This window comes from Sceloporus occidentalis, unplaced genomic scaffold (genome assembly GCF_023333645.1).
Source record: "Sceloporus occidentalis isolate IW3139 unplaced genomic scaffold, rSceOcc1.0.p SCAF_201, whole genome shotgun sequence".
Classification (NCBI taxonomy): domain Eukaryota; kingdom Metazoa; phylum Chordata; class Lepidosauria; order Squamata; family Phrynosomatidae; genus Sceloporus; species Sceloporus occidentalis.
The window spans coordinates 451741-471058 of record NW_028317181.1 but is presented as its reverse complement, the minus strand read 5'-3'; the positions used below and the strand labels follow the sequence as shown (position 1 = coordinate 471058).

The following is a 19318-nucleotide window of genomic DNA, read 5'->3' as shown; positions in this document are numbered from 1 at the left end:
AGATGGCCATCCAGCCTCTGTTTAAAGACCTCCAAGGAAGGAGACTCTACTACACTCCGAGGAAGGAGTGCATTCCACTGTCGAACAGCCCTTACTGTCAGGAAGTTCATCCTAATGTTCAGGTGGAATCTCTTTTCCTGTAGCTTGCATCCATTGTTCCTGGTCCTGTTCTCTGGAGCAGCAGAAAACAAGCTTGCTCCGTCTTCAGCATGACATCCTTTCAAATATTTAAACAGGGCTATCATATCACCTCTTAACCTTCTTTTCTCCAGGCTAAACATCCCCAGCTCCCTAAGTCGTTCCTCATAGGGCATGGTTTCCAGACCCTTCACCATTTTTGTTGCCCTCCTTTGGACACGCTCCAGTTTCTCAATGTCCTTTTTGAATTGTGGCGCCCAGAACTGGACACAATATTCTAGGTGGGGCCTGACCAGAGCAGAATACAGTGGCACTATTACTTCTCTTGATCTAGACACTATACTTCTATTGATGCAGCCTAAAATAGCATTGGCCTTTTTAGCTGCCGCATCACACTGTTCACTCATGTTCAACTTGTGGTCTACTTGGACTCCTAGATCCCTTTCACACGTAGTTTCATTCAGCCAGGTGTCACCCATCCTATATCTGTGCATTTTATTTTTCCGCCCTAAGTGCAATACCTTACATTTCTCTGTGTTGAATTTCATTTTGTTAGCTTTGGCCCAGCTTTCTAGTCTATTCAGGTCATTTTGAATCTTGATCCTGTCCTCTGGGGTATTAGCTATTCCCCCTAATTTGGTGTCATCTGCAAATTTGATAAGTATGCTCCCAATTCTGTCATCCAGGTCATTGATAAAGATGTTGAATAGCCCTGGGCCCAGGACAGAGCCCTGTGGGACCCCACTGGTCACTTCTCTCCAGGATGAAAAGGAGCCATGGCTGACCATCCTTTGGGTTCAGCCGGTCAACCAATTACAAATCCATGTAACAGTTACCTTGTCTAGTCCACATTTTACAAGCTTGTTTGCAAGAATGTCATGGGAAACCTTGTCAAAGGCCTTACTGAAATCAAGATATACTATATCCACAGCATTCCCTTCATCTACCAAGCTAGTAATTTTATCAAAGAAAGAGATTAGATTTGTCTGGCATGACTTGTTTCTCTGAAACCCATGTTGGCTTTTTGTGATTATGGCATTGCTTTCTAGATGTTCACAGACTCTCTGTTTAATTATCTGCTCCAGAATCTTTCCTAGAACTGATGTCAGACTAACTGGACGATAATTGTTGGGATCCTCTTTTTTCCCCTTTTTGAAGATGGGGACAACGTTTGCCCTCCTCCAGTCAGCTGGGATCTCTCCTGTTCTCCAGGAGTTTTCAAATATTGCCAATGGCTCCGATATGACATTTGCCAGCTCTTTTAATACCCTTGGATGTAGTTCATCTGGTCCCGGAGACTTAAATTCATTTAGATTAACAAGGTATTCCTCTACTATCTCTTTACTTATTCTGTGCTGAAATTCCCCTATTCTGTCCTCTGCTCCATTATCCTCAGGTTGAGCCCCCTTTTCCTTTTCTGAGAAGACTGAGGCAAAGAAGGTCTTGAGTAATTCAGCCTTTCCTCTATCTCCTGTTAGCATTTTGCCATCTTCTCCACGCAGTGACCCTACCGTTTCCTTCTTCTTCCTTTGGCTGCGGACATATCCAAAAAAGCCCTTTTTATTGTTCTTAACCTCTCTAGCAAGCCTGAGTTCATTCTGCGCTTTAGCTTTCCTGACTTTACCCTACAAATGCCTGCTATTTCTTTGAATTCCTTTTTCGTGATTTCCCCCTTTTTCCATTTCTTATACATCTTCCGTTTCAAACTTTGCTCGGTTGAAAGTTTCTTAGTCATCCATCCTGGTTTCTTGAGACACCTCCCGTTTTTCTTTCTCACTGGAACTGTTTGAGATTGTGCCTTCAGTATCTCCCTTTTGAGAAAGTCCCATCCATCTTGAACTCCTTTATCTTTTAGTATTTCTGACCCTCAATACTTCTCTAAGTTTACTGAAATCCGCTCTCCTAAAGTCTAGGATGCGTGTCTGACTCTGCCTGGCTTCTCCTTTCCACTGTATAACAAACTCCAGGAGAACATGGTCACTTCCACCTAATGATCCCACCACTTGCACCCCATTAACCAAGTCATCCTTGTTGGTTAGGATAAGATCCAAAATAGCTGACCCCCTTGTTGCCTCTTCCACCTTTTGGACCATGAAATTGTCTTCCAGGCAAGTGAGGAATTTGCTAGACCTTGAGGATTTGGCTGAGTTTGACTTCCAGCAAATATCAGGATAGTTGAAGTCGCCCATCACTACTACATCTCTCTTTTCTGACTGTGTGGTCATCTGTTCTAGAAAGGCATCATCCAATTCCTCAGTCTGACTTGGGGGTCTGTAGTAGACTCCCACCGTAACACCCTTGTTGTTTCCCTCCCCTTTGATTCTTATCCAGATGCTCTCCACCTGGCTTCCATGATTGATGTCCAGGATCTCTTCTCTGGTGTAAATATCTCTGACATATAGTGCTATTCCTCCTCCTTTCCTGTTTGGCCTATTTCTCTTAATAAGGTGATACCCCTCTATTTCCACATTCCAATCATGAGACTCATCCCACCAGGTTTCAGTGAGGCCTATTATATCATATTTGCTTTGTTGTACTAGGAGTTCAAGTTCATCTTGCTTATTTCCCATGCTCTGTGCATTGGTGTAGAGACATCGCAGACCATGGTTCCCTTTTACTTGCTGCCTGTGCAAGTTTTTTTGCCTCCCACTGCTGGGTCCTTGCACTGTTTGCCTTGTTTCCTCTATGTCAGTTTGACTATTTTCGCCATCCCTTTTGCCTTCCTTAATATTGTCTCCCTTCCCCTCGGAACTCAGTTTAAAGCTCTCCTGATCAAGTTCTTGAGACTGTTGGCAAAAACATTTCTTCCAACTGGCGTGAGATGCAACCCGTCTGTTGCAAGAAGTCCCTCCTCATGGAACCGCAGCCCATGATCGAGGAATCCAAATTGTTCTTGGCGGCACCATCTGCGAAGCCAGTTGTTCACATCTGCTATTTTCCTCTCCCTTCCTGGACCCTTCAACTGGCAGAAGAGACGAGATGACAACCTGTACATCCATTCCTTTCAGCTTCCTACCAAGCGCCTCGTAATCCCTTTTGATGTTCTGAATGCTGTGTCTTGCAGTATCATTGGTTCCCACGTGGACCAAAAGGAAGGGGTATTGGTCAGTAGGCTTGACCAGTCTTGTCAGCCTCTCTGTCACATCACGGATCTTTGCACCTGGAAGACAACACACCTCTCGAGACATCTTGTCAGGCCTACAAATCACTGCTTCTGTACCCCTCAGCCAGGAGTCCCCCACTACGACCACACGCCTCCTCCGAGGCTTAGCAGCGACTGTTCCCTCGGGTGGGACTCTCAGGCTCCCCTGCTCCATCACTGAAGTCTGTCCATGCTGTTCTTCTTCATCCTCCTTGATAAGGGAAAGAGCTTCGAATCGATTCTCTAGCTGCAAGTTCCCCGAACAATTCCTTCTTGGCTTACTTCTCTTGGTGACATTCCTCCAGCTGTCTGCCTCCTCCGTTTGGCAAGTGACCTCTTCCACCCGAGCATCTTCCTCTGCGTGGTACTCATCCAAGATGGTTAGTTCTATTGTGTCCAGGAAATCCTCTTGTTCCCTAATATGCTGAAGTGTAGCTACTCTGGACTCCAGCTGCTGCACTTTCTCCTCCAAGAGTGCTACCAACTTGCACTTGGTGCATGTGAAGTTCTCCACTTCTGTAGGCAAGAAGAGAAACATCCCACAAGAGTTGCAGGTGACTGAGGCAGATCCCTCGTTGTCCATACTGCCAAGTCTTTAGTAATAAATATAACAGTCAATCTACTGGGAATACTTCTTTAAAGGTAAGTACTGGCTGCTATCTTACACTTAAAGGGAAGGTTCTGTTTCAGTATCTGATTCTAACCTGATGCCACTTGAGCAGAGTTGTTGAGTTAAAGAAAACTAAAATTCACTCACAGAAGCTCCTCCCCTTCAGCAACGAGCACACGGTCTCAAAATGGCTGCCAAGCAGCTCCTCTCCTTCTCCTCTCTCTGGCCGGACTGTTCTGGAAGGCTCTGGAAGTTGGTATATAAAGCTAGTCTGCTAGCTCCGCCCCCTTGTGACTCACAGATGTGACTCACAGAAGCTCCGCCCCTTCAGCAACAAGCACACGGTCTCGAGCACACGGTCTCAATATGGCTGCCCAGCAGCTCCTCTCCTTCTCCTCTCTCTGGCCAGACATAAGAGAGAACTTCATGAAAATGCTGTTCAGATGGCATCTTCCTCCGGCTAGGATAGCTAAAATGTATAAAAACAAGGAAAACACATGTTGGAGAAGTAAGAAGCAAACAGGGACATTTTATCACATCTGGTGGACTTGTGAATGTATACAAAGGTACTGGAAAGAGGTGCATAGAATTGCTCAGAAGATTAATAAGGTTAAGATTAAATTTGAACCAGAAGTGTTATTGTTAAACATGTTAGATGAGGCAGAAGCTAGGAAGAAGCGGAAGCCTATATTAATAATAATAATAATAATAAAATTTTTATTTATATCCCGCCCTTCTAAAAATCAGGGCGGCTTACAACATGGGTTAAAATACAATCAAAACACATCAAGACAAGAGTTAAAATACAAAACAGTAATCATACAGAAAAAAACCCAACAAAAGCCCCATAGCCCATCCTCTTGGCCACGGAAGAGGAGGGAGGCCCACAGGATTTTATTCAGGGAATGCCTGTTGGAACAGGAAGGTCTTTAAATCCTTCCTGAATTGGGCCAGGGTGGTAGACGAGCGGAGCTCGGTGGGCAGCGTATTCCAAAGGGCTGGGGCAGCTGTGGAGAATGACCTCCGTGTAGTGGAGGCCAACCTAGCCCCAGGCACCTTCAGTAATTGCTGCCCAGACGTTCTGAGGGTGCGAGGCGGAATGTACGGGGAGAGGCGGTCCTTCAGGTATCCTGGGCCCAAGCCATTTAGGGCTTTATAGGTGATTACCAACGCCTTATATTGGGCTCGGAAGCGAATGGGCAGCCAATGGAGGTCTTTCAGAACCGGTGTTATATGGCTGGTCCTGGGAGCACCAGTGACCAGCCGGGCTGCCATGTTCTGCACCATTTGCAGCTTCCGAGTTTGGTATAAGGGTTGCCCCATGTAGAGTACATTGCAGAAATCCAATCTCGAAGTTACCAGAGCGTGTACAACCGTTTCTAGGTCCCTCTGGGCCAGGTATGGGCGCAGCTGGCGAATCAGCCGAAGCTGATGACAGGTGCTCTTGACCGTCGCATTCACCTGAGCAGTCAGGTGAAGCGACGAATCAAGGAGCACCCCCAGACTGCGCACGGAGTCCTTCACAGGAAGCGTGACCCCGTTCAGGACAGGTGGAACCACCGCCATTCCTGGACCAGGAGAACCTACCACAAGTACCTCCGTTTTCTCTGGATTCAGCTTGAGTCGGTTTTCCCTCATCCAGCCCATTACTGACTCCAGACAGGCCACGAGAGGAGAGACGCCATCCCCGGTCACTGCATCAGTCGGAGACATAGAGAAAATAATTTGGGTGTCGTCAGCGTACTGATAACCCCGCGCCCCATGTCTCCGGATGATCTCTCCCAGCGGTTTCATGTAAATGTTAAATAGCATGGGAGACAGAATGGCTCCTTGAGGGACCCCAGTTTTAAGGGGCCTCTCATCAGAGCACACGTCTCCCAGCTGCACCATCTGGGACCTCCCAGAGAGGTAGGACCGGAACCACTGGAGCGCAGTGCCCCCGATCCCCACCTCTGCCAGGCGCCCCAGAAGGATACCATGGTCTATGGTATCGAAAGCCGCTGAGATGTCCAAGAGCACCAGCAGGGACACGCTTCCCCTGTCGATGCCCAGACGGAGATCATCGACCAGGGCGACCATGGCAGTCTCAACCCCGTAACCCGCCCGGAAGCCAGTTTGAAATGGGTCCAGATAATCCGTTTCATCCAAGACCGCCTGAAGCTGGATCGCAACCGCCCTCTCGATCACCTTTCCCAAAAACGGTAGCAGCGAAACAGGCCGATAATTATTATGAACCAGGGGGTCGAGGGAGGGCTTTTTTAGGATCGGTTTTACAATGGCCAATTTAAGATCCGATGGAAATAGCCCATCCCTCAGAGATGTATTAATTATCCGGCGTAACAACAATGTTACCGCCGGTCCCCCCTGGGCTGCTAACCACGAGGGGCAGGAATCAAGAGAGCAGGTTGTTTTCCGGACACTTCCGAGGATCTTGTCCACATCCTCGGTACTCACCAACTCAAACTGATCCAGTTTAACATAGTCCACGGAGGCTCTGGACACTTCTACTCTAGGATCTGCTATAATGTCGGCGTTCAGACCTTCGCTTATACGAGAAGTTTTATCCGCAAAAAAGTCGTTAAACAAGTCACAGCAGGCCTTAGAAGGTTCAAGGATCTGGTTCGGGGTGGGAGGGAGCTGAGTTAGCTCCCTGACCACCCTGAACAACTCTGCCGGACGCGACTCAGCGGACGCAATACGAGCACCATAGAACGAATTCTTTGTTGCTCGTATTGCCTCTCCGTAGTCCTTTAACCGTTGGTCTAGGAGAGTCTTATCGTCTAAGCGAAGGTGTTTGCGCCAACGGTACTCTAGCCGTCGCAGCGCTCGCTTCCTTGCCCGGAGATCTTCCGTATACCAGGGCTTTCGTTTGGAAGCGGGCCTGAGAGGGAGCTTGGGAGCGATCCTGTGTATAGCCCTAGAGAGACCGGTATTCCAAATACCGGTGAGGGCATCAACAGAGTCGCCGTCATTTCCAACCGTGAGCCCCTCTAAGGCTTCTTGGAACCTCTCAGGTTCCATCAGCCTTCGAGGGTGGACCATCCTAACAGGTCCACCACCCCCGGGGGGGATCTGGGTAGAGGCCTTGAGTTTCACCTCTACCAGGAAATGATCCGTCCATGACAGGGGGGAAACATTAACTATTTCCGCCCACGGATTCTCCGCCTCCGAACAGAAGACCAAATCAAGAGTATTACCCGCACAATGCGTAGGACCCTGTATCAGCTGGGACAGGCCCATGGCCGCCATGGTCTCCATGAATTCCCGAGCCGCACCGGATGGAACATGGCTGGCCGTGAGGGAGATGTTGAAGTCGCCCAGGACATATTATATATGATTCCTACAGCGAGGATTACGCTTGCAAAGTGCTGGAAAGAAGAAAAGGCTCCAGAGATAAACGACTGGTTAATAAAGACTCTGGATGTTTTGGAGATGGACAGGATGACGATGCATCTGAGAGAAGAGGAAGGAAACCAGGATCAAAACTGGGATGCATTTTTGACTTCTGCTTAAAGTATTGGAAGAGAGGAATATAGAAGTTAGTAGTAAAAGTATATTTAAAGGAACTTAGAAGGTTGTATAATGAAATTAACAACAACGATAAGATAGACATTTATAAGGGAACGACTGAGAATATAAAGATGTGGGTAGAAATTATAGAAACATTTAAATACACAATCCCTTAACGTAGCGAAAAACAATGTATAACACAGTGAGATGGGGAAACAATATCTGGAGTTTAAACCTTGGTGTCAACTAACCTGCTTTAAACCATGGTTCTGAATAGCCTGCTTTAAACCATGGTTTCGACTAACCTGCTGTGGGGGTTGGGGGCTGAGCTGGGGCTTGCCTTGGATCTAGGGGTGAACGGGTGCAGCTTGCAAACTGAAGCAGCTTTGAATTAGGACTTAATTTGGCTTTGATTGGGGCCAGTTTCTCTTCCTTGCTTCCCCCGAAGGCTTGCAGAGGCCCGCTGGGTGCGTGGGGAAGCGAAACCCAAACCCGCCACAGCATCCTTTCCCATGCCAGAGACCAGTCTGGGGGAGGAAGGAGGACGCAGGGTTGGAAAAGCTGCAGAGGAGGTGGCTTCTTGTGGCCCTGAGAGGCTTTGCTTCTGTTGTCGGGGGGGGGGGGCTACAAAGCAAGGCTCCCTCGCTACAGGCGGGTGGACTCTGAACACTGGAAGGAACCCCTTGCCATCAAGAGAGGCCCCAAAATAGAGCGATGGTCCAGAGTGCTGGTGGGGTCTCTCCTCTGGAGGTCTTCCAAAAGGGGCTGGAGAGCCCCCTCCTGCTGCTGGGGATGCTCTCCCTGGAGATCCAGCACTGAGCCAGGAGTTGGAGCGGATGGCCTCTAAAGTGGCCACCCAACCCTTCTATGCTTCCATGATCCTAATGGCTTGAAGTTCCAGGAGGATAGATTTCAAATGAACATTAGAAGGCACTTCTTGGCGATGACAATGGCCTAGAGAAGGTGGGGAAGGGTCTTCATATCCGAACAGCTTCCAAAAGCAGGACGGACGATCTGCCTGGAGTTGGAGCGGATGGCCTCTAAAGTGGCCTTCCAACTGGGTCATTCCCGCTTGCCCCTTGATCCGCCTCCTGCACCAATTCCTGAACCGGTTCTGCAAACAGCGTGGCTCCTGCTCTGTTTGCGCCGGTTCCAAGAATTGGTGCAGGAAGTGACGTCCGCGGTTTCCCCGCCATGCCTCCTTCCCTGCGGATCAGCCTGGTTCCCACTTGGGCTGAATCGATTTATTTCCAAATCATGACCCAGTTTAAACCATTGTGGGAGATTCTCCAACAGAGAAGGCGAAATATCTCACAAAGCTACAAAGCCCAGAATTCCATAGCATTATTGAGCCTCGGCAGTGAAAGCGGTGTCAAACTGCATCATTTCTGCAATGCAGAGGCAGCCTATGGCTCAGTGTTATGGATTCCTGGGATTTGTAGTTTAGTGTCTGTTCAGCCAGATTCTGCCAGCAACTGGTGACGTCACCTGCGCTCTGTCGGCTGATTGGCTACTGGGGCTGAAGAGGCCGAGGGTGGGGGGCTTTTCTCAAAAAAGTTTGGGGTCATCTGCCTGGAAAAAGGACTCTGGACCGCAATAGGACAAGGAAGGAGAGAAAGCATGCCTCTGAGCATGGACAGAGTGCATTTCCTCCTCTGATGGCATCCTTCAGGGCCTGGTCCTGGGTTCAGAATAGGCTCAAGTGACCCATATCCAAGGAGAGGCCCGAAGGGGGGTGCTCCATCCTGCCCTCCTGGGGGGGGGGGCTTGGGGGGCTCTCAGAGCATGTATACCCCCTCCCAACTTCCAGCCATAAAAGTTCCCCTTAGCAGCAAAAAATAGCAAGGAAGAAGAAAGCATTTATGGCACCATGAAGTTTGGTCTACTCCAAATGTATATAATAAATTTATATTTATATATATATTCTGATTATTTTGTGCCTAAAAATGACAGGCCCCTGTTATCCCCCCTCCCCTCTGATGTCCTGCAGGGACGTTCGAGGAGCCCAGCCTTGATCTCAGCCAATCAGAGCCTCAAGGACTGTAATGGCGTCATCAGTTGCCAGGCAGAGGAAGACCAGCTTTTGCAACCACCACCTCTTAGGGTTTGCAGCATCCTCACTGCAGAAATAAGGCAGTTTGATACCACTTTGGCTGCCATGGCTGTATCCCACAGAATCCTGGGATCTGTAGTTTACTGAGGTATTCAGCCTAGTCTTCCAGAGAGAGCCCTGGCCCCTCACCAAACTACAAATCCCAGGACTGCATAGGAAAAGAGCCATGGCAGTTAAAATGGTGGGCACCCAAAGTCACACTTTCTCAGCCTCAGAAGAAGGCAAAGGCAAAGCTCTTCGAAATCACTGAAACCTGAGCTGCATCCACACTGGAGAAATAACCCGGTTTGGCACCGCTTTAAATGCCCTGGCTCAAGGCTATGGAATTCTGGGAGTTGGAGTTTGTTGTGGGCCCAGAGTGGAGCAGAGCTCCACTCCCAGAATTCCATAGCCTTGAGCCAGAAAGAGTTAAAGCAGTGCCAAACCAGGTTATTTCTCCAGTGTGGATGCAGTCCTGGTTGGATGAATCCCATGATTGAAAGTAATCGAGGGGTAGATTTGAACCCTGGTCTCTTGGTCCTCCGAGTCCTTAGAACAAATCTTGCTCAGAAAACCCATGATCGGTTTAGTTTCAGAAACGACTTGACGGCGCACAACAACAACTATGTGCAACAATACTATTCAGAGATCTCAAAAATGCTGAAAATGACTTTATTGACTGAAAAAAAAAGAGAGAGAGAAACTGATATTCCTATTTGCAGGGCTTGTTGCAAGATTGACCAAGGTGAAAAGCAGAGAGTATACAAATACATTGCTATTGTCACAAAAGTACCTGGAAATGTACAAAGAGGCAAGTGTCTGTTTCCCTGTTTATCACAGAATCATGGGGCCCTGGTCCAGTCCAACTGCCTTCTGCCATGCAGGAACTCCCATCACCGCCATCATCTCTCAAAAACGGCTGGAAAGGAGCCTCCTGTCCTTATGCACTAGGTCTCTTCCACAATTAGACCGCTTGGGTCCCACCACGAAGACTGTCCTGGGTTCAGTGTATGGGATTTTAGCTTTTATAACCCTACAACCATAGAGCTGGAAGGGGTTCCCAGAGGCCATCCAGTCCAGGGCAGGACATCCAGCCAGAGCATCCCCAGCAACCTCTTTATGAAGACCTTGCTTCTAATGTTCAATGCCCTCCTGTAATTGCAATCCATTAGACCTGGTCCTACCCTTGGGGTCCGTAGGGAACAGTTCTGCCCCCTTCTTCTCTGGGGCAGCCCTGGAGGGGAGTTTGAAGAGGGCCACCATGACATCCCTCAGCCTTCTCTTCAGGCTGAAAATGCCCAGGTCCTTCAAGCTCTCCTTATATATGTTCTCCATCCCTCTGATCATCCTTCTCTGTCATTCTCTGAACCCATTATTTGTCTCTATCTATCTTAAAAGGTGCCCAGAATTGCCCTCAGGACTCCAGATGAGGATTCCTCACCAAAACAAAATGTCATAGGACTATGCTTCCAATAACGCAAACTAAAATAACATTCACCTTCTTTGCTGCAACATCACATTGCTGGCTCATGTTTGGTTGGCCGAATAAAGGTAGCCCTGTTTTGTGCATTTGGGATGTTATTGCATTTTGCTATATGGCCAACACAGCCAACCCCTGGATAGGTATAATATTCCCCTTGTAGCTTCATGGCATACCAGGGCTCCCCAGAGGAGAATTACCAAAGGAGGGCGACTAAAATGGTGAAAGGTCTGGAAACCATGCCCTATGAGGAACAACTCAGGGAGCTGGAGATGTTTAGCCTGGAGAAGAGAAGGTTAAGAGGTGATATGACAGCCCTGTTTAAATATTTGAAGGGATGTCATATTGAGGAGGGAGCAAGCTTGTTTTCTGCTGCTCCAGAGACTAGGACCCGAAGCAATGGATGCCAGCTCCAGGAAAAGAGATTCCAGCTCAACATCAGGAGGAACTTCCTGACAGTAAGGGCTGTTTGACAGTGGAACACACTCCTTCCTCGGAGTGTAGTGGAATCTCCCTCCTTGGAGATCTTCAAGCAGAGGCTGGATGGCCATCTGTCAGGGATGCTTTGATTTCAATTTCCTGCATGGCAGAATGGGGTTGGACTGGATGGCTCTTGCGGTCTCTTCCAACTCTATGATTCTATGATTCTATGATCAACACCACAGAAAACTACAAATCCCAGGAATCGAAAGGCAGTTAAAGTGGTCTAACTGTGCAGTGCAGAAGAGACCCTTGGATCCCTTGGATGCGTTTTGACATTTCATGCCAACAAGGAACTGGGAAAAGGGGAAACATAGTCAGCTTCGTAAACTGAAAACTTGCAAATAAATCACCCAGAAGCAAATAAACTCAAAGCGAGGGCAGGGAACTGGTTTGGGTTTGGGTTAGCATTAAGCTGAAGGTTAAGGCTAGGGTTAGCGTTAGGGTTAGGATCCTCCTCTCCTTTCCTCTCTTCTCCTTTTGTGTCTCCTCCAAAAACTTTGCATCCTCCAAGGAAGGAAAACACGCAGCTGTCGGTGGGAAGGGAAGCGGATTCCTTGCCTTGTCCATGAAATGCAGACATCTAGCTCATGAGTGCCGCTGAAGAGAGAGAAGGCAATGGAGAGAGAAAGAGGTGAGCCGGAGGAGAAGAGACCCTCCCAGACCCCCAAGGAGCAAGCAGGGCCTCCACAATCCCCACCAGAATGACCTCCTGCCCACCAAAGAAAGGCTCCAGGCGCCAGCTGCAGCTCCCTCTGCTGGCCATTGAAAGAAAGAGCTGCCCAGGGCATCTCAATGCACTTGAGGGTTGCTCAGTCAACTCCAACGGACTCAGAAGGGATCCAGTGGGGAGGCTCACTTAGGAGGATCCACTGGCTCTTCTGGGCCTGGTCAGTTTGGGGAAGCAGGGAGACAGTGGATGGAGTGTGGAGAAAAGTTACCTGGAGACTGGGGCAGAACGTTCCCTGGAAAAGAGAAAAAGGCACAGTCAGCATCCTGGTTTCTCTCAGTAGCTGAGAGATCTAATACCTCTTTCTAAAACTGAGCCCCTTTAGAGTTTCTAGTCCATAGATGGCAATGTTTGCCCCGTGGCATGCATCCCTTCTTCCCAAGGCAGCCAAATGTTGCCAGAGGATGCAACTGTCCAGACGGCATGCAGTACCAGATCTAAACCCCTTCCTCCTCACCTTTCCTGTTCTTGAGGTAGAGGAGGAGTCCCGGGACCAGGAAGACCAGGCCCAGGATGATGCCTGCGATCCCTGTCCACATCTTGCTCCGGGCTGAGTCCGACAGGGGCTCTGGAAAAAGAGGAGAAGGTGGCATTCGATTGACTAGAGTGGGACCTGCTGCATTGTGCCCCTTCAGGGACCCCCACCTCCTCCCCAAAGCCCAGAAGGTCAGGACGAGGGAGGGAGGGGGGTGTAGGGTCTTGGGAGGGGACCCATTTCTCCAGTTTCTCACCCCACTGGACTCTGGCAGGGCTGGTGAAGCTGGCATGATCCACCTGGCAGGCGTAGACGTCTCCCCGCTCTGGCTTTGTCTCCAGCATCACCTGGATCTGGAAGGTCCAGTCCCCATTCCGGATCAGGTCCGTGGTCATCACCTGGGGCCCCTCTTCCTCCTTCCTGTTCCGGAACCACTTGACCTCAATCTCGGCCGGCCAGAATCCGTCCACATCGCAGATCAGGACCGTGTGTCCAGAGGAGGTCTCATGCTCTATGGGGGTGATCTGCAGCCTGGGCTGGACTGGGAAAGGGGAAGGCAGGGCAAATGGGGGTCAGAGGCTGAGGGAGGGAAGGTAGGGCCCCAAAGACTCTGAGGGAGATGGGATGAGACCCTGAAACATTTCAAAACCAACACAAGCCAGTCGTTGAAAATGCAGGACTTTGCGTGGCCACCTAGAATCATAGAAGCATAGAGTTGGAGGATACCCCAAGGGCCACCCAGTTCAACTCCCTTCTTCTGCCATGCAGGAACTCTCAATCACAGCATCCCCATTGACAGGTGGCCATCCAGCCTCTATTTAAAGACCTCCAAAGAAGGAGACTCCACCAGACTCCGAATGTGCTCCTCTCCATTTCTCTCTAGACCAGATGACCTTTCCAGCTCTAAGAGTCTATGGCAGGGGTAGGCAACCTTTTTGAGCCGGGGGCCGGGTTTCTGTCCCTCAGACAACTGGGGGGCTGAAGCCGGGGGGGTGGAGCTTCCACCCTCCGGGGGCGGTGCCACACACTGGGGGTGGAGCTTCCACCCTCCAGGGGCGGGGCCAGTGCTGGAGGCCTCGCCCTCTTTCCGGGCCCCTAACGGGCCCCAGGCCCTGTCAGGGGCCCGCAAAAAAGCCAACGGCGGGCACCAGCACTAGAGGCCTGGCCCTCTTTGCCAGACCTGCCACCCCCCATCTCACATTCATTCTCTTTTCTTCCTCCCTTTTCCTTCTTCCATCTCCTTTTCTCATTCTCCCACTTCCTTCCCTCACTCCCACTCTTTTTCCTTCCATCCGTCTCTCTCTTCCTCCCTTTTCCTTATTCTTCCCTTTCTATTTCCCTTTCACCTTCTTACTACCCTTCCATGCCTTTCTTCCTCCATTTCCTTTATTCCCCCTCTCTCACTCTCCCTTTTACTCTTTCTTTCTTTCCTTCCATTCATCTTTCTTCCTTTATTTCCCCTTTTTTCCTTCCCTCCATTCCACCTCTTCCTTTATTTCCCTCTCTCTTTCTCTTCCTCTTTCCTTCTTCCTTCCCTCCTGTCTTCCTAGCTCCCTTCCCTTCCCCCCATCTCTCTCTCCACACCTCTTTCCTTCCTTCCTTCTTTCCCTTCCTGCTGGAGGCAGAGGTCCATCCCTTCTTCCTTCCCATCTCCCCTTCTCTTTCTCCTTCCTTCCTTCCCTATGTCTCCCTTCACATCCCCCTTTCCCTCATGTCTGTCTTCCTCCCTCCCTTCCCCATCTCTCCCTCCACACATCTTTCAATCCTTCTCGCCTTCATTTCCCCCTTCCTTTCTTCTTTCTTCCTGGCTCTCTTCTCTTCATCTCTACCTCCACACAGCTCTTTCTTTCTTTCTTTCTTTCCATCCCTTCCACTCTGTCTCCTTCTTTTCATCTCTTTCCTTCTTTCCACCCATCTCTCTCTTCCTTTTCCTTCCCCCTCCCTTTCTCATTCTCCCCTTTCCCTTTCTCTCCCTCCCTCCACCTCTCTTCCTTCCTTTCTTTCCTTCCATCCGTCTCTCTCTTCCTTTTCCTCCCACCCTTCCTTTCTCATTTTCATTCTCCCTTCTCCCCATCTCTCCCTCCACACCTCTTTCTTTCCTTCCCTCCTTTCCACTCTCCTTCCTTCCATCTCTTCTTCTTTCCCTATCTTTCTCCCTTTCTTTCTCTCCCTTCCACTCTCTCTCCTTCCTTCCTTCCTATCCTCACTTCCCTCACCTGCTGGAGGCAGAGGTCCAGGAAGGAAGAGGCCAGCAGCCCCCCCCCAAAGGCCCCACCCGCTCGCGCGAGAGACCTTTGGCCTCTCGTGCGAGCGAGCGGCGCCTTTCGCTTCTCGCGCGAGCAGCGGCTCGCGCGAGAGGGAGGAGGCTGGCCCCCCCAAGGGCCTGGTGCTGCCGCTGATTGCCGCCGCGGCGGCAGCACCGGCCGCAGGCCGGTCCCCTGGCCTTGGCGGGCCGCATGTGGCCCGCGGGCCGGGGGTTGCCGACCCCTGGTCTATGGTTCTTTGTTGTTAACTGCCATCAAGTCCACTTCGCTTTCTGGTGACCCTCCAGGAGTCCCCCTGGTTATCCACAGCTCTGCTCAGGTCTTGCAAAGCTTAAGAGAGATGGGGCCAGGCAAACCTCTTTGGGTTGCCGCAGCAGAGAAAGTGTTGTTGGCTGGACCCACCAGCCTCAACCCGCCAGATGGAAGCAGGGCTGGGGAAGGTGGCATGCTCCGCTTGGCAGGTATAAGAGGTATCCCTGCTCTGGCTTGTCTCCAGCATCACCCGGATCCAAAGGAGACTCCACCTCTGTCTTTGGAGGTTCTCAAACAGAGGCTGGATGGCCATCTGTCCCAAGAGGAGCCTGGCGTGTGTCCTCCTACGTGGCAGAATGGGGTGGCCTTGGGTGACCCTTCCAACTCTGGGATTCGGTCATTCTATGAACCGCAGCAGAGCTTCCACTGAAGATCTCTGAAGTGATTTAGGGCTTTGCAGGCCAAGGCTGGGGCCTGGAATTGAGCTCTGAAGCAAATGGGAAGCCTGGGCTGTATCCACACTGGAGAAAGAATTTCAGCATCCTGGATCAAGGCTATGGAATTCTGGGATTGAAGTTTCTTATGGGGCCCAGAGCAGAGCTTAAGGAAACCATGAAGCCCTATGAGGAAAGACTTAGGAAGCTGGGGATGTTTATCCTGGAGAAGAGAAGGTTAAGAGGTGAGATGATCATAGCCCTGTTTAAATATTTGAAGGGATGCCATATTGAGGAGGGAGCAAGCTTGTTTTCTGCTGCTCCAGAGAACAGGACACAATGGAGCAATGGAGGCAAGCTCCAGGAAAAGAGATTCCAGCTCAACATTAACTTCCTGAGAGTAAGGGCTGTTCAACAGTGGAATATGTTGCCTCAATGGAGTGTAATGGAGTCCCCTTCCCTGGAGGTCTTTAAACAGGGGGGCCAGGTGGGCATTTAAGGGGCCATTGACCCCTGTCCTGCAAGGACTGCCCTGGGCTGCATCCACACTGTAGAAATAACCCACTTTGGCACCACTTTTCAGCATCCTGATTCAAGGCTATGGAATCATGGAAGTTGGAATTTGCTGTGGGGCTTACCTCCATCTTGAGGGGGAGAGAGGCCTGTTATGTTTTATTTTGACTTTAGATATTGTATTGTACTTCGTGTTGTACACTGCTTTGATCTAATTTGGAAAAGCGGTATATAAATAAACATTATTATTATTATTATAGAACCTAATAGATTCTTACAGCTGGAAGAGATCCCAGGAAGGTCCCTGATCCAGTCCAACCCCATTCTGCCATGCAGGAACTCTCCATCAAAGCATCCCCATTGACAGATGGCCAGAGAGACTAGGACTGAGGTTTTGTTATGTCCTGATGTTGGGTCTTCTTTAAGCCCCCAAAGGACCTGTTCGTTGCCTCCATTCTCTAGGAAGCAGCTGCAGACAGAGGAACAGGGTCCGAGTGGCCTTTCGGCTCTTTCTGCCAATGGAAGGCAGGCTCTCTAAGAGGCTTCTCTTTCCTTTCGGTACAGTTAAGGCTGCATCTCCACTGGAGAAATAAAAAGCCGGGTTGGCCCCGCATTAACTCTTTATCTGGCTCAAGGCTGGTATGGAATTCTGGGAGTCGGGCTTTGCTGGGGGCCTTCCTTCCTCCCCTCCTTAAGCTCCGCTCCGCTCTGAGCCCCACAACAGTCTCCAACTCCCAGAAGCCCATAGCCTCCAGCCAGATACAGAGTTAAGGCGGTGCCAAACCGGGTTGTTATTCTTTCTCCAGTGCGGATGCAGCCAAAGGCTCCGGGGCCTTTTGGGGCGGGGTCCTCCTCTGGGTCCTGCTCCCGGGAGAGGCCCCCCCTGGGCCTGGCCTCCCTGCCTCCCTCCCCTCTCTCTCTTACTCCGCCTGGAGCGGGCGAAGGGCGCATAGATCCCGTAGTTGTGCCGGCAGAAGCGGTCCACGGCGGTCCGTTTGTACTCCAGGAGCTCCTTCTGGCCGTTCCAGTAGGAGGCGTCGGGCTCCCCGAGGAGGGAGATGGCCCTGTACTCGCCCCAGTCGCTGTCGAAGCGGACGTACTCCTGCCGGTCGTAGAGGTACCTCTCGACGAAGCGGACCCCCGAAGGATCCCCCTCTTCCTCGGGGCCGGTCCCGTTGGAGGTGAAGCTGCACTCCGAGGTGGACTGCAGCAGGAAATGCCCCTCTGTTGGCGGAGAGAAGGGGGGTCAGCGGGGGGGGGGCTCTGGGTCCGGAGGGGCCCCCAGGCAAGGCGAGGGAGAGGGGGCAGCAGGGGGCAGCGGAGCAGGGCCTGTGAAGAAGGGCCTGGGAGTAGGAGGAGGAGGAGGAGGAGGAGGGAGAGGACTAGGGACCCAGTCGGGGGGGGCGGTCTCCCCGGAACATGGGGGGGGCAGGAGGGGGTCCCAGCAGGGCGAGGGCGAGGCGGGGAGGGGCCCAAGGGGCCTGATATCGCGCACCCCCCCCCGGAGGGAGCCCCAACACCTCTCAGCCCCAGAGCCAGGGCCACGGAGACCCCTGAAGACAGCAGAAGAGCGCGAGACTCACCTGGGGGACCCCCCGCCCCACTGCGCCCCAGAGCCAGGGCCAGAGCCAACAGCAGCCCCTGCAAAACGGCCATGGCCTGCCCTGCCTCCCTGCTTCTGCGCCGGAGAGAAAGAAAGCCCACCCTAGGGACTCCCTCTGCCCCAACGGAGGCCGGGGCCAATCAGGCGCGGAAGCGATCCGTGCGTCACCGGTCGCCAGGCAGAGCAGCCTCGCTGGCGAGCCCCTCAGGCTGATTGGGAAAAGGCTCAGCGAGGGTCGGGGGGCCAATCAGGCGCGGAAGCGCTCCTTGCGTCACCGGTCGCCAGGCAGAGCAGCCTCGCGGGGGAGCCCCTCAGGCTGATTGGGAAAAGGCTCAGCGAGGGTCGGGGGGCCAATCAGGCGCGGAAGCGCTCCTTGCGTCACCGGTCGCCAGGCAGAGCAGCCTCGCGGGGGAGCCCCTCAGCCTGATTGGGAAAAGGCGCAGCGAGGGTCGGCGGGCCAATCAGGCGCGGAAGCGCTCCTTGCGTCACCGGTCGCCAGGCAGAGCAGCCTCGCGGGGGAGCGCCCCAGTCCAGCTGATTGGGAAAAGGCCCAGCAGCAGCAGCAGGAGGAGGATGATTGTTGGAAAAGCATTGCCTTCTCTCTGCCCCTCTCCAGATAGATAGGATTTCCTGCATGCATCTCTACTGTCTTCTTCTCTATTTGCATGCCATTTGGTCCTGTTAAATTCCAGGGGCAATAAATACCTTTGTAAGTTGGTAAACAGGTCATGGGATCTAAGTGACTTCCTTAGGAAGTTCTCTGGCAGAAGAGATCGCTCCTGCTTTCCTTCGGTCTCTCCATCGCCATGCCTTGCTCTCTCAACTTCCCTCCCAAAGAGGGTGAGATACACACTCCTTCTCTTCCCTGAACTATTCGCTAGATAGCTGAGGATGGAGCTTCCGTGGATTTAAGCCATTGGTAAAGTTTTGTTTTTTAAGCTACAAGCTCTTTGTGTCAGCCTCAGTTCTTATGGAAGCATCTTATTATTGTTAACCCTTATTTATACAGCGCTGTCAATTGACACAGCGCTGTAGATACATCTTAAGACAAAAGACTGTTTGGAAACTTGAATTCCCCCACAATCATCATCATCATCATCATCATCATCATCATCATCATCACACAAAGTCCACATACTCGACAAGCCCCGCCACCCCCCCAAAAAAAGGAAGAAGAAGGGGGAAAGAAAGAAAGGAAGGAAGGAAGGAAGGAAGGAAGGAAGGAAGGAAGGAAGGAAGGCAAGGGAGCGCCGAGGGCCGAGAGGGAGCCCCAGGCAGGCCTTGATGCCTGGCTTGGGGACAGAGAGTGAGACCTAAACCCCGGAACGGCTCCCTTCACTCCTGCCTGGCTTTGGAAGCTAAGTGGGGCCGTCCCTGGACCTTTCTCGGAGGGGAGACCCTGGCTCCAGGAGCCCTGGGGCCCCGTTTCGGGGGAAGGGAGGGGCCGATCCCTGGCCGGAGAGGACCTTGGGTCGAGACCCAGCCAGGAGGGCGTCCCCCGAGGAAGGCAGCTCAGTCTCCGTCCGGAGGAGTTCTACCCGGAGACAGAGCGCGCGGCGCCAGGGCCTTTCCCCATTGGCTGGGCGGGCGGGAGG

At 51.5% G+C, this 19318-nt stretch overlaps 1 protein-coding gene and 1 pseudogene across 1 annotated transcript; one reads left to right on the top strand and one right to left on the bottom strand.

Annotated features, from left to right (window-relative positions):
* Positions 1 to 19318, top strand: part of LOC149278102 (uncharacterized) — a 250232-nt pseudogene that overhangs the window by 166318 nt on the left and 64596 nt on the right.
* On the bottom strand, positions 10149 to 17788 carry LOC149278105 (H-2 class II histocompatibility antigen, E-S beta chain-like). The gene is made up of 6 exons (XM_089502366.1): positions 17704 to 17788; positions 17045 to 17344; positions 12914 to 13198; positions 12640 to 12750; positions 12394 to 12417; positions 10149 to 12052 (listed from the first exon to the last, which is right to left on the bottom strand). Exons 1-6 carry the CDS (start codon positions 17774 to 17776, stop codon positions 12036 to 12038), a joined length of 810 nt encoding a protein of 269 aa, XP_089358492.1. The 5' UTR covers positions 17777 to 17788; the 3' UTR covers positions 10149 to 12035.